At 39.1% G+C, this 15,238-nt stretch overlaps 1 protein-coding gene across 1 annotated transcript; it reads left to right on the top strand.

The window, feature by feature from the left end:
• The first annotated feature begins 7,173 nt into the window (after nucleotides 1-7,173).
• LOC140950659 (uncharacterized) lies at nucleotides 7,174-9,793 on the top strand. Its single transcript, XM_073399909.1, has 2 exons — nucleotides 7,174-7,402; nucleotides 8,337-9,793. Exons 1-2 carry the CDS (start codon nucleotides 7,307-7,309, stop codon nucleotides 9,606-9,608), a joined length of 1,368 nt encoding a protein of 455 aa, XP_073256010.1. The 5' UTR covers nucleotides 7,174-7,306; the 3' UTR covers nucleotides 9,609-9,793.
• Nucleotides 9,794-15,238: the final 5,445 nt, after the last annotated feature.

The raw sequence follows: 15,238 nt of genomic DNA, 5'->3' as shown, positions 1-15,238 counted from the left end.
GAAGCTATGAAAAGGAGCCAATCAGAAGTCTGCATTTTAAAGGTTGTACAATAGCGTTCCGGGTAGTTTTTGTGTCAAAGGTTCTTACAGTTCCCTCCCTTGGCCAAACAAACAACGTGATATCCGTATTCGTCATAATGGAAATTCAGCTCACTCAGTTTTGTTCATAAAATATGAAAGATTCATCAAGAAATTAGCAAACATGTCTGGAAAAGTCGATCATGTAAAAGCCGAATTTGCTCAACAAAATCATTAGGGAAATAAAGCAATCGTCATCACAGACTAGCGTCATCGTACAGCACAATGAGCTCCCATTGTGACACTTAAACGAGTCGTTGCATAAAAACAAAACTGAAAACTTCAGAATAGAGTTATAAATAAAACAGGCTTCCGAAGACAGTTTAGTATCGAGATATCTTGCAGTGTTATTGTATTTTATGGCGTGGTGGGAACTAAAGTTACCCGTACTCCGAAACTCAGTGATGCAGAGACCGAGGTGAAATATCTTAGATATTTAAGAACAATGTAAAGACTTTGTTCTTTGTTATATAAAGCGATTGTTAATCATATTCTATAATAGAAAAAAATACATGAAATGTTATTTTAGAGGCTCATAATACAATAGAAAGAATCGAACTAAGTGATTACATTACAAACTGGTTAATAGACTATGTGATTTTCCTTATAGTAACACTGTTGTAAGCATTGAGATGAAGCCTTGAATTGTTACGAGCTATGTAAGAGGTAAATTAACAAAATGCCTTAAAAAATGAAAATTATTAACGGGACAAAGCTAAAATTAAACATGATTCTTAAATTCGACGATAAAAATAAACAATGTGTAACTGGCAAGTAAAAAACGCGTTAATAAACGATAAAATCCTAGCTCTGACGACTACCGATTCAGGTCTTAGTTTTTTAAACTTTTGGTCAGTTCCATCCGCGAACACAGCTGAAAAGTTCTTCAGTTGAAAAGTTAGATTGTTTTATGACCGTTTCTGAAAAAGGTTATGTGACCAACTTATTGCCTAAGAAAATACACCCCAATGACGATGATGCAGGATAACAATAAGTAGCTTTTAAAATATTTCACAATGGGCATTTAACACAGTATGTAATTGACAATGTAATCATTGCAATTTACACTTGAGTAATCTTTACAAGCGCCGTCAAATGGTTGACTAACAAACAATTAAAACGTTGTTTTAGAACTTGCTTTTTTTAAATCTCCTTTTATAAGGCCTTATTTAGCTAATAAAACTTTATTAGCGTTAACGACTAAAACAAATCTAAACAAAGTTTTCGTGAAAGTAATAGCCAAAAAGCGGATGTCTGTTGGTCAGTCAGCAAAAGCGCGAATCACTGAATTCTAATATAATGAAAACTGTTTGAAAGTTCTGCAGTAAAATTTCGTCGTTATTCAGACTTCTGTCAAACAAGAAAGTTTTGCTCAACTTAAAAGTTATTAAAACCCTGTGAAAATGTATCTTGGACGGAATCATCAAAACAGCGCTGCTAGGCTAAACCGTTTTTATTCTTGTTCATCGGAATCACATTTGAGTTTGATTACATGTAGTTTAACACCAATTACAGGTGTCCGTAACGCATTATTAGCATGATTAGCTTAACAGCGGCCTCTTGGAAAGGTCTCTTTGTACTATGTGCTTGTAACGCTGGTTAAATAAAGACATCAGGCAAAACAACCTGAGTACAGAAGATATCATGAAAGTGAAAACATAAAGTATATAGCTGACTCCATTGACAGTGAAAACTTAAGCTCGGTATAGCAGGAGCCTGTTCAAATTCCGTGAGCTGTCTGTCTAAATGATTCTTACTATCGGCATGGGCAAATCAAATTATTCCTCAGTGCTGCTAAAATATTAATAGTAATCACCTGACAGCAGCATATAAGTTCTACTATTATAGCGTCTCCAACCACACGCATTGCGACAAATCCCGCTGCGTTTTTAGACAATGAACTGCAAGATAAAAATCACAACGCTTCCCGAGTATGGCTTGGATGTTTTACTTTCTTTACCTCGGATTATTCCTAACTGTTTCATTATTTTTCAATTGTTTCATTGTGGAATTTCACCCAGCACAAATTTTATAGCCGATATCTAGAGAGATATAGAGGTAAAATGTACTTTTTTGATACAGCCGTGAATCGCGCTGCGGTTTTCTCCCTGTCCAACGTAAGGAGCCTTTTCTCTTGTATGACTTTCCTAATGGAGAGAGGGACGCAGTGTATGTTAGAAAGGTCATTTATTCTCTAGGTGATGTTAAAAGCGCTTTCTGTGCCAAGACAGTTACATAAACAAAGGATCCTATTCGCGCGTTTCGCGCCTTCCGCGTAGAGACGAGTGATCCACAACGGAAAAGTCCTGGGTTCGAGTTTTTTTGGCGGCCCTTGCTAAGGATACCTTTAAGAATAACCCTGAGTTATGAGGGGATGGCAGTATTACATTCTATTGGTTTAATTTTTTTTTTTTTTGTAAAACTGAAAAAAACAACAACAAAAGAACAATAAATAAATAAATAAGACTTTAACACTCTTTCCATAATGTTCTGAGCCTCTAAACTTAACTCTTGTATATTTGGCCACTCGACAGTAGCCAGGGAATTCTTCCCTAGGGCTTGTAGGAGAGTTGTTTTGAGAGAAATGAATGTATTTCTAGCTGGCGAAAAATAGATAAAAAGACGCGCAAGAAAACGTTATGTCAGCTTTTCCCTCATAGGCTTAACTGGTGTTACCTATTACAAGAATAAATAATTTAGTTGCATGAATGCTATGCAAATAACGGCCACTGGAGCAGACTATAAAAGCCAGTTACACACAGCTGAAGGTATACAATAACTTATATATATTTCATGTTCATCTCAACATGTTTAGCGGGAAATAAATATGAGAGAGCAAGGAAAAGTAAGTATACCTCATCAGACCACATCAGATAGGAGACATTGAAATTTATTACATCAGAGCAAAATAGACAACTAGAGCTGTGAAATTAGTCTGTTATCGGCAAATTTAATTTTTTAAAATTTGGACTAGTAATGCGCTTGGTATTCTCACACGGTGGTCTTGGAAACGGTTGTCTGAAGCAACACCAGAAATTTATTCACGGATAAATAGGCTTCAAACATGGGTGGTTTGAATTGTCAACAATCAAGCGACCCGAAATGAAATCCGTATAGAAAATTCAAGGAACCTAAAATAACCATTGAATCTCGAAGGATGTTTTCAAATTTGATAGGTAAAATTTTAAAATTTGAGTGTTTGTTACTATGTTTAAAATTTTTAAACTGAATGTCTACTACATAAATGATTGCTTCGAGTAGAGATATTGTGACAAGACACAGTACTACATCAACATTACATCAAATCACAGTCCGATCGAAAAAAGCGGCCACAACAAAAAAAGATTGATTTAAAATGAAAGCTTGTTCAAATATTGACCAATGAAAGAGAAATGAATGTATGTTGCATTCGTTTCCTTATTTTGTTATTCAGTAGTTTGTACTCGATTGGTTGCAATTTTTTTAACTTTGACGCCTCAAAACCATAAATATTGAACCTTTATTCGACCTAAGCCAATACAAGAAAAAAAGTTGGTTTCCCGAGCTAGCGTTGTGTAATTTCACCAGAGAACGGTCCAATTGTTTTTGCAGGTTATTTGTGTTCTCGCCGGAAAAATAACATTTTAATTTTTTTTTGACAAGTAACTTCTAAATTAATTTATTTTCAAATATTCTTGTTGATACAAGATGCAGAGAATGAAACTAAACATCGAAATACTAAATGTTCTGAGTATAGAGGATAATTTAAAATTATCTTCACATTCGTTTTCGAAGCACCTGCTGGTTCCAATTATAATAACAGCTTAGCTTGTGCCTCCTGATTGGCTGAAATGAAGGCGATAACTAGTAATGTAGCAAATACCAGGTAAATATGGGCATTTTGGCAAAGGTTTCCTGGGTGAAGGACAGGTAATGAGAGTCACATGGACTATGTAACAAAACTGGGAAACCTGTCTGATTATCAGACCTTCCTAAGGGGGTAAGGGAGAGAAGATTTTAGATGGTGGAGGGGGAAGGGGGGTTTTTCGCTTCTCTCTTCCCCCTTTCTCCAGAAACACCTGGTACTCAGGCTACTGGGAAACCGTCCAAGTTTGGACAAAGAAATCTGTTTGGAAGGAAGTTCCGATCGTGTAACCGGCAATGAGGCTTTTTAAAGTTAATTATGAAATTGACGGTTATTCAGACAGTTTCATGTTCTTAACGTTCGCAAACAAACGATCCAGCAAATGAAACGCTTCAAGGTTAATTATTATCGAGGTGGCTACCTTTGAAACGCCTGCGAAAACAGAGAGTAATATATGTCATTAAACAGTACAGTAGGACGAGACTTCTTGCGTATGTACTTGAAAATTGTAGACGATCCTGACTGGAGAGTTGACTGAAAGTTGAAACGACGATGGGCGCCTTAAACGATAAAATGCCAAATAGATGCATGTACTAGCCGACAGAGAGTTCCTTGAGATAAGATTTATGCATTTGTTCTGTTTTATCCAATTTGTGATAATATTCATTAGCCAGCTAGTATTCTAAGCCCCAAGATTCACGCGAAGCCACAATATTTTGGGTCAGGCAGTTTATTACAATTCTTTATAACAATAATACAAACGATATCAATCAATACAACTAGGCTACAAAGATAGAGACCCGTGTAGGGTTGACACAGTATAATACAACTTAGAAATCGAAAACACCAACAACAAGAAGATCATAACTGCCCGGGATGTGGGTGGGTGGGAATTAAAGCTAAATAAAAACTTATGTAAGACTAATTGCAATGTGCTCTGCTTGCTGTAAAAAGGCTATGTGAAATAAGTACTGAGAACATAGCTTGAGCATCTTTGTATGCCCTGATTTTACTAGACAGTTTATTGAGCAAGAGCTAGTACAGTACCTCTAGCTAGAATCCCTTCGCGCCTAGACTCATTTTAATAAGGATTAATATTCAGCCAAAAACCTTTTCAACGAAAGTTCGTCAATTGCTGTCAATTTAGAACTCTGCGTACATAAGACCGGAACAGAAGGCCGGATCTCAAAAAACCGAGTAGAATATGACGGAAAACCATACGAATCGAGGGGCTGAAACTATGCTTAAAGAGAATTAACTGGTCAGAAGGTAACAGAAAGGAAACTCTTTTAAAGTTACACCTTTTAAAAGAATAGAGAAAGTATAGTTTTGATATCTTTTTCTTAAAGATAATCAGGCGGAAATGTGATAATGAAAACGTTACCGGAAAAAAAAATTGATTTATTCTCTGTAAGAAAAACCCTTCAAGCCTTACGAGTAACCGAAAGAAGATATTCCGTGACATATATCAATTTTATGTTGATTGATCGCTGCGCTGCTTAATGTTATGCCAGTCCCTTTTTTATTTGACTCAGAGTATGTCGCCTTAAAGTTCTTGCAACATTTCGTAACGTCCCATCAGCTTTTTGCAGTTTAAAATTTCTCACAGCTATATTTTCTTTTTTTTTTTACTCTAAAATCCAGCTGTAGCTGTCATTGTCAAATGACAAAAATCGCTTTTAACTCTTATTTCCTTAGTTTGTTTACCGATGTATGAATGTTAGGAAAGGTGAAAACTAACAATTTTTTTTGTTATTTGTTAACATCCTTTTGGATTCTCTTTCATGTGATAGAGGCCTTTGTCATTTGTTGATAAACCAACCATTCTTTCTTTCTGTTGCGTGGAAACGTTATAAAAGAATGAATGAGATTGTTTTTGAGCAAACATAATGAAAGATTTCTGAGAATTATTGTTTTCCATTCCTGACTACTTTTCCGGCGGTTGACTAAAATTTACACAAGATTTCAACTACATGGCTCTTAACATTTCCATTATAGTGAGCAAACAAGAAAAATAGTCATCCATATTTAAGACGATGCCTCGAAAATGAAAATGGCCGACGCGAGGAAACAATGGTTAAAACTGCTAAGGGTAGGCCGAAAAAATTGTTTAATTTTATTTTGGGAAGGAATTTTTGACCAAAAACAGCTTGGTTTCATGATTTATTGAATCCTTTAAATTCGATTTTCTTTTTATGAACAAGACTTGAACGGAGTATTTATAGAAATAACACGCAAATAAATATTCCAAGTAAAACACTTTTTTCCAAAACATTACCAACTCTATTACTTACAAAAACGTGATTTCTGAATCAGTAGTTGATATGATTTGTTATGTAAAAATCTTAAAAAAGTCTTCGCATCGTTTTAACTGTCGGGAAATACCTTACCAAGAAATATCGGTTCACTAGGAAGTACTTCTTGTCAATGCGCTTTCTTTAATCACTCAAAGTATTGAAAAGGAATTGCTGTTAAGTTCTATTTAGCTAATTTCGAAATCATAACGTCTCGAAATAATGACCTTCGACTTATTTGTATGAACATGTATGAATTGATCGGAAGTATATCGATGATGATTCTATATTAATTTCTAGTACTAAATTACTTGTAACCGGAGGGTGTAGAAATTTTTCTCCTCACTGTGTTTTGAGACAAGTTAACCGATAGCGTTCTTATATTTATTTTCTTTACAGCAGTAAAGTGAATACTTTCCCCTTTAATGACTGGCTAAGAAGTAGCTAGTCATTAAAGGGGAAAGTATTCACTTTACCCTGTAAAGAACAAAGGAGGCTAGAGGCATATAGTTGTCTTGCTGGATTGTCATTTGACCTATAAGATATTTTTATAAAGAGAAAGCTTTCTTAGGGAAAATGGTAAAACCATGAAATTGATCAGAAGACAAAACACACAAGACCGTTCGCTGTTATTGGCCAAAAGCTCCTCTCGCAACTTAACAATCAATACCCAATTATTGCGGATTTTGGATAAGGCAGCATCACGTGACAAGTGACTTTAGCGCGTGCCCTCGCGTGACTTAGTGGGTAAACGAGTTTTCGGTTCCCACCCACAGCAAGTAATTAATTGGATAGTAAATCACGCCAGTCGCTGTTCTTGTGGATTGAGACAAAAAAGTCTTTCCGACAGTTCGTTCAAGTATTTCTTGTCTCGTGATTACCTTTTTTGACTCTGCGACCCCAAAACAGTTGATCAATTATGGAAAACACGACTTCGCTTCATGGATTAGGTGCCTGAATGTAGCAGAACTGAAGGGTTTGATAACAGTAGACAGTTGTGTTCTATATTTGTAACGAAAACTGGCCAGTGTTTTGGCTCAAAGGTAACGTTTGACTGAACAAGTGTGTGGTCTATGACAAATAAGCGCAAATGACTAAAAACGCTCCATTACATAATGCGACTGGCAATATTATCACGGAATTGAAATTACGAAATGACCGGTACCATGAAACTACTTCCTCCAAGGTGAGTGAAAAGAGTGATGTATCACATGTTTGCTCTGAAAATAGTGACTGGCGGAATATTTAAAGAAGTTAAACAGCTTTCGAGAGATTTACTAGTATGATCTGATTTCGTCGTGCCGCGCTAGTTTTGTTCAGGGTGCCCAATCTTTATTAGCCAAAAGATATGGTTTTTCCTCACCTTGTATTGTCCTAAAACACCACTGTCGAAATGAGTTATTTTTTAAGTTTAATTAACTTGTTGTTAAAAACCTAAATTTTTGTAAGAGATAAATAAATATTGCTGTTAGGTTTTTGTCGGGACTTGCCATATGCAGTCATTACACAAATGTATTTAGTAATTAATAAATGTACCTTACATGTCGTTAAAGTTAAGTAGCCAAAGCATTTAAATTTACAGTTTCGGCACTCTCCAATACGATGAAGGGGATTTGCCTTTTATTTACTCGAGAAACCAGTTTAATTAAAAGATACCAGCTTCATCATAATAAAACAACATCTGCTCTCTCGTTGTGCAACCATCAATGTTTTACTTGTGGCTGACCCTTTTGGCCTTATCTTGAATTCCAATGACTCATATTTCTCGAGGATTACGAAACAATTGTAAGCATGCACGTCTCAAAACACTTCTAAATCGGTAACGCACTGTTCGTTCAAGCGGTTTGGTTTCCATGATCGACTTAAAGCCATTTATTTTGAGTTTACTGGCAATTCATTTTTATATTTTTAAAACCCGAATAAGCCTCGAGAATGAAAGTACACCAGTTAATCGATGGAACGTTTAAAATATTTCTGAGATGAGGAAGGACTGATTACATACAGCAATGCGGCGTTCGTCACGAGCGCAGAGCAAGCATCCATTTTTTAGCATTTTCCCTCGCATATCAATTGGTAAGAAGTCAAAACGATGGGCTCAAGAAATCTATGTTTTTCCACAGAGTCGTGTGGTGTCTGAGACCAATTTGTTAATCCATCTCAACCGCATTTTGGATGAATATGATGAAGAGCTGAAAAATGAGAGGTTGATCGCAGAAAACGCGAGTCTCAAGACCAACAAGAAGATTCATCGGCTCGACAGAAAGGACAGGCACCAAGATGTACAAGACGCGTGCCAAATACACGATTTATCGCTCAGAGAATCGTTTCTAAGGAGCTGCGAACAGCTTGGCATACCTCCGCTCGCAATGACATACTTCCTCGACAGAATGACATCCGGGGATTCAGAACTGATTATGAGGAATCTTGGGATAGGTCCGATGGGTACAGTGGCTGTTTCCGAAGCTTTGGGGCGAAATCCTTCAGTGAAGAAACTTGATCTGTCACTCAATGATATTCAAGATAAAGGGGCCATTTCCGTGGCTAAATTACTTGAGGTAAATAGTCTGATAACTGAGGTGAACCTGTCCGAGAATAAAATTGGCAAAGATGGTGCCGAAGCGCTTGGTAATATGCTAACTGTGAATGACAGTTTGATTAGACTTGATCTTTCGAGGAACCATTTAACTGATGATGATATGCAATTTTTTAGCAATGTGTTGCAAACCGAGGATTCCCTTACCAAGCTGGATTTAAGCCATAATTTGCTAGGAGTTACTGGCGGGGATTATTTGGGAGAAATGATCGAGCGTAACGATTCCTTACGACAGTTGAATTTAGGATGGAACAGATTCAGCGATGAGGGAATCAAACATATTTGCACCGGCTTAAAGGAGAATCGAACGCTAGAAAAGTTGGATTTAAGCTGGAATGAAATTGGCCAAGAAGGTGCTAGATGGATCGCTTGGTCACTAGAGCAAAATGGGAAGCTTTTAGAACTCAACCTAAATAACAATCGAATCACTGACCGGGGATTAGAAAACATAGCCAGGAGTCTGGAACTAAATGATACCCTTAAAGTTTTCAATATAGGTTGCAATATCATTACTTCAGACGGCGCTTGCGCACTACTCCAGTCGCTACTTAGAAATGCAGGCAGCACAGTTGAAGAAGTACACATGGCGGAAGTAGAGATAAACAGTAGCATTAAAGAATTGTACTTCCGGTTGAAGATTCGGCGGCCGCGATTCCAACTCCTGGGGCTGTCAACAGCAAGTGGCGAGGTGTTTCATTTTGTGAAACCTCAAAATCCTATGATGGTCTTGGATGATTACCTCAAAAGGAACAAACTGACCTCAAGGAAATATTGCAGCATCGAAGAGGAAGGGGATTGATATTCATAACGACGAAAACTACCCGCGTACGAGGTTAACTTTTTCGGTAAGGAGGAACTCCAGATGGCGATCTTGTTTGCTAGCAACGACGGTCTTAAGATCAGCCACGAAGAGTAAACTTAAAGTGAAGAGCAAGACTGATTGACAACTCAAAAAGAGTAACTTAAATTTGTCCAATATTGTGGACAGTGAACCCCCCCCTCCCCCCCTCGGGAGGTTTGTTCCCAAATGTGCGCCGCCAATGGGTCTTAAATGCTGGCTCTATTTAAGGAGGAGGTAAACGAAAATTGACACGTTATAAACCCGAAAAATGACACCCTATTCAAAGAACAAAAACTAAGAATTGATGGTGATGGCAACACACACAAACCTTGATGAAGTCACTTTCCTAATGCTCTAAGAGGCCGTTCTGTTTTATTGGGAGCTTTAGCAACGACGAAAGCGAAGGCAACGAGAACTTCGAGAAAGCAATAGGTTTAGATAAGCAAAACAACGAGTCTGCACGCGTATCACGCTTTTTTGTACATTTCTTTGCCGTCACTGCAAGGTTACGACGTGAAAATACCTAATTTCATGTTTTAAGGTAAACAAGCGACGACGAATTTTTCTTTCTCTATTTAAACTTGAGTTCGGGCCCCAAGAAATCAACTCCAGGGAAATACGCCTACATTTGACATTTTCGACGAATTGGAATAAACGCAGAAAAGTTTGAAAAAACGCGAATTCATTTCAAAAGTGACGTTTTTGCTGTCATTACCGTCCTCGATGCTAAAGCCCCCTAATGCTCTATCGAGGCGCTAGAAAACCATTCTCTATTGGGCGGCACATATCTGTCTAGCCCATATATGGGAGTACCCCCCACGAACAAAACTATCCATTTAACAGCTGTAAAAATTTAGCCTCCGTAGCAGGCTCTTGGAAGTGATGGGCGCAACAAAGAACAGGCGCGCGAGAGGGAACGCCTGCCCGGAAGGCCCACGAACATCGTTTCAACTCGCATTCTTTGAGTGTAGCCGGCGTCGCAGACGCTCTAAACCTTCTACAAATGGTTTAGACGAGTGCGTGGGCTAACCTGTTCCAGGCTCCGAGATAGTAGGATCCGCTGAATTTAGAAAGCACAAACACGAAAATAAAACGTAAGGAAACTGGGGAGAGCAAGGGCGGCGTCTCCCTTCCTTTTTCCCACCCCGCCAACTTTTCGCGCGCCTTTTTCTTTCGCGTCTTCCCCATTATCCGAGAGCCTGGGACAGGCTAGTGTGGGCCGGCTGCAACGCAGGCGATGTGATAGCCTGCGCTGCGTGGCCGGCGTTTTAAAAGGGAAGGGAAAGGGAGTTTTGGGAAAGGGAGTTTTAGGCCCGAGAGAAACGCTCGCTCCTTCCCTCCTCGCGCGCCCCTCGCGGTTCTCTCGCAAACTCCCTTTCCCTTCCCTTTCAAACGCCTGCCACGCAGGCTAGCGATGTGAGTGCGGATATTTCCAGTTCGTTGAGAGGCTCCCGAGGGAAAAAGAAACTGCGCTGGGCCAGAAAACTGTCATTCAATAGTACATGAACAACGTAGTGAAGGTATTATATTACACCACCAGCTCCTGAAACACGGCTTGTGTTGTCGATGGAACGCATACCATCAAAACTTGGACAGGAGTGATGAAATGAAACACTTACCGGCGGGCATGAATTTGAAAACCTTTCACTATTGTATTATTCGTCGTTCGGAGGCGACCTGAAGTCTGTTGTTTATGTCTCGTGACTGCAGCAGAAAACGGCTCGGTTCAGTTTGTGTTCTGAAGTTTACGTCCGCTTAATAGTAAGACCTGTCTGCTCCGAAAACGGTTGCCACTTAGCGCAGTAAAAGCATTGGTCATTTTCCACGTACGCTGTGATCGTTGGTGTCTCTACTGTTGTGACTCAGAGAGAACAATATTTTTAAATTTTTAAGGATTTATATGGGGAAAAAACCTATTGTTTCTGTATCCTACGAAAATGAAAGGATTTCAATGAAAAACAGCTCACCTTACGTAAAATGTGTGTTACGTCTCTCCTGTGTGGTCCATGGGCCGTTTTATGGCAGTTTTATGGGTTGTACTGTAAACAGCTCTCTCTCTCATAAAGGTCAGTACCAAGAGTACCAAGGCTGGGGACTCCAGCGAAGCGGCCCGACAGATCCAATTCCCCCCAAATTCCTCCTAGGTAACACACGATAGTTTTGCTTTCCATTCGTGATCTTTCTTCAAGACGCATTTGTACCGAAAGCGAATTAAAGGTCGCCAATCTCTGCAAACCTGAGCCCATCGACGGAACCTTGGTTTAAACTCCGCGTTACCCAAACAGTTGAAGATAACTAAAGTTACTCACGCTGGGGGTGAGTGACAAAGCATTAGCCGCATAGATAGCCCATAGACGGGTTAACTGAGCTGGCCCGCTTTAGATTCGCTTTACCGACCAGGGTCAGTTTATGCGTGAATCATTTCCTTGTAAAAATTTTATTCGCGTTTACCGTTGTGTATGAAAAGGCATACTGTCCCGCTTTCCGTGTGATTTTGGCTGCTTGATCTGAGACCTCGACATAGCCCGCGTGGCAGGCGTTTGAAAGGGAAGGGAAAAGGAGTTTTAGGTGCGAGAAAAACGCGAGGGGCGCGCGAGGGGCGCCCCTCGCGCGCCCCTCGCGTTTCTCTCGCACCTAAAACTCCTTTTCCCTTCCCTTTCAAACGCCTGCCACGCAAGCTAACCTCGACATGGAGCAATGTTTTGTCACTTACTAGTACCCCTAGCGTGAGTAACTTGAACTGTCTTCAACCGTTCGGGTAACGCGGAGTTCAAACCAGTCGATGGCTTCAGACGCGAAAGTTTGCAGAGACTGGCGACCTTTGGTTTGCTCTCAGTGCAAATGCATCTTGAAGAAAGACCACGAATGGAAAGCAGAACTAGCGTGTGTTACCTAGGCGTAATTTGGAGTCTATCGGAGCCGTTGGAGCGATAGAGTATAGAGAGAAAACCGCCGGTTTACAGTACAACCCATAAAACGGGCATAAATCGGCGCGAGAGGAGACTCGAAATCGGGGAGCCGGCCCCTCCCCTTGGTTGCGCGCGCACGACGCGACTGTTGACAAGCCGTGGAATGAATTTGGCCATAAAGGCGGTAGAGGAATGGGGAATATCCTTCGTCGCTCTGCCGCGAAAAAGCACTCGAGCAATCTGATCCAGTCAGCACACTGGCTATCATAGTTGGAGATAAGATTTCTCTCATTCACCCCACGCTCGCAGAAGCAATATGATCCTTTAGTCTTGCTCGCTTAAGCAGCGAGACTCATAATCTGCAAGCCGTCTTTCTTCGTATTTAGGACACGTAAAGGAGATCATGGTCCCAGGCGTTCCTAGTGGAGACCGTGGAAACTGAGAGTAAGAATCGTTGCGTGACCGAAGCCACGCATGTTTTGCGAAGAAAGCTTAGGAAAGATTGAATTAAGAGCTTTTCCAGAACAGGTCGTTTCACGAATTCTATCGCTTGAAAGCGTTGATTACTTTGGAACAAGTAAATACTACAGTGGTCGAAAAAAAAGAAGAATCTTAATTAGCAAAACTGCGATGGTGGTGTAATGAGCACGCGGTTTGTTTTCGGCGATGATTGAAATGACGTGCCACGCAAATCACTTTTTTGATCTCTAACACTGATGTAATTTCTCTGGAATCGAGGCCCTTGAATTTTCGTGTATTTATATACGCGTATTCGACCGCAGACGTATTTACGGTCGTCGCTAAAACGCTCACTAAATCAATTCAGAAACAAATAAAAAGTAAATATCTTGAAGAATGTCCGACCGTCGATAAAGTAATGAGGAAGTGAAGAATCTCTAGTAAATCCTTTTTCGTGTAGAATTAATCGCCTCCTCATTTCTCGATCTAATCTTCAAGCAAGCGAGAGTTACACTGTAAGAGCGTTCTTATTTATTCAATAATATTGTTTATTCTTGTTTATTCATGAAAGAAAAGATTGGGAAAAGATGGCGAGTTCTGAGAATTTTGACTACGAAAATCAGACTTAAATATGTACACCCTTGGCCACAATTAAAAGGACAAATTAGTTTGGAACGCCTTGAAAGTTAAATGCACCAAAACTGTCTGCGTGATAAGGATGGTTATAAAAAGCCAGGCGGTGTGTTATAGCTCATTTCAACGCTTCATTCTGATAGTTTCAACCCAGAAACTCAGTGTTCCGGAGGGTAAAGTTATTCAGAATAATGCAAATACTGAGTTCTTACTATTACGTAAACGTGAAAGTTTATTTTCAAGGAGCATTACAAAAAGGAAGACGATTACATAACAAACTGCGTTGAAATTGTTAGACAAACAATGTTATTTTCCGCGTAAGCATTGGGAGACAGCCAGAGGATAAATGTATAATTTGCAGCTACAACATTCGACCCAAGAAGGAATAAGGCAAATAGTTAGTTCCTCGAACTAGCGTCATGTAATTCTTATCATGAAAAAATTCATTAAAGCTAAACGAAACAGTCCATTCGGTTTTGCAGGTTTTTGTGTTCTTATCAGTATAATGATGTTTCTTGACATTTTTGGACAAGCAACTTGTAAATTAACTCATTTTTAAATACACTTGTTGATGCACAGTTTATAGAAAGAAACTGGATGGAACTGAAGCATGGAAATACTAAAAATTTAGACTATGTTGGGACATAATTTAATATTTTCTCTTCATAGTAATTCGTTTTACGAATGACAATAACTCATGCTTCATTGATATCTCCTGATGGGCTGAAATGGAGACTATAACTGGTAAATTCAGTTTATAGAAAGCAATTTCCAGGGCAAAAGATGGCCAGTTTGAATTAAATTTGGAAGCTTTAATTTACCCTTTGGTTAGCCACATTTCTCACCATCTGTTTTTAAGTTAGCTCTTCTTTTGTAAACTACATGGAACTAGTCCCGGCCGATGAAACTCTGATAACAAAACCTATTTTAACCTCTAAAAGAAATTTAAATGGCCGGAAATCTCAATCGAAAGCTCATTTGTTTGAAAAACTGTAATTACACGAAAGACTGTTTCACCTGCTACCCTTATACCTCAAAGATGGCTTGAAAAATACGTGCACGCCTTTTTTTTATACCCCAAAACACCCTTGCTTTTTTAGATGTATTATATTTTCAAGCTGAAAGAAACGTAAGTTCGAATGAAAAACAAAAGACGATTTAACAAAAGAAGACCAGAGGGATAGATGATCACAGGTATGTCATTGTTTTCTACCACAAAACATGAACAATTAAAACGAAAGCGAACTCTCAACGTTGGGACGACACTTATAACCAGTCTTAATATAATAGCAAATGAATGTGAACTTGAATAACTCATTAAGGTCGTCAGTGATTTGCCAAAGTTAATTGTGCATATTATTGAAGGCCAATGTGAGCATGAACAACTGGATTTATTCGGTCATTTAAAGGTTTTCGAACCTGTGACTCTTTCAACGAATGAACTTTTCCTGCCTGCGGCTGATGTTGCAAGGTATGTATCTTTCAGTAAACTTTCATGTTTTCACTATATCGTCAGAAGATTCAATTGGAAAGTCGTTACAATATTGTAGTATGAAAAAGTATAGTTGGAAATTTGATGGGACGTTG

Source organism: Porites lutea, chromosome 10 (assembly GCF_958299795.1).
Source record: "Porites lutea chromosome 10, jaPorLute2.1, whole genome shotgun sequence".
NCBI lineage: Eukaryota > Metazoa > Cnidaria > Anthozoa > Scleractinia > Poritidae > Porites > Porites lutea.
This window is presented reverse-complemented; position numbering and strand designations above follow the sequence as displayed.

Coding starts and splice junctions, on each gene's coding strand:
- LOC140950659 (XM_073399909.1), top strand. CDS start 7,307: ATGACTAAAAACGCTCCATTACATAATGCGACTGGCAATATTATCACG. Junction 7,403..8,336: donor ATGAAACTACTTCCTCCAAG/GTGAGTGAAAAG, acceptor GTTTTTCCACAG/AGTCGTGTGGTGTCTGAGAC.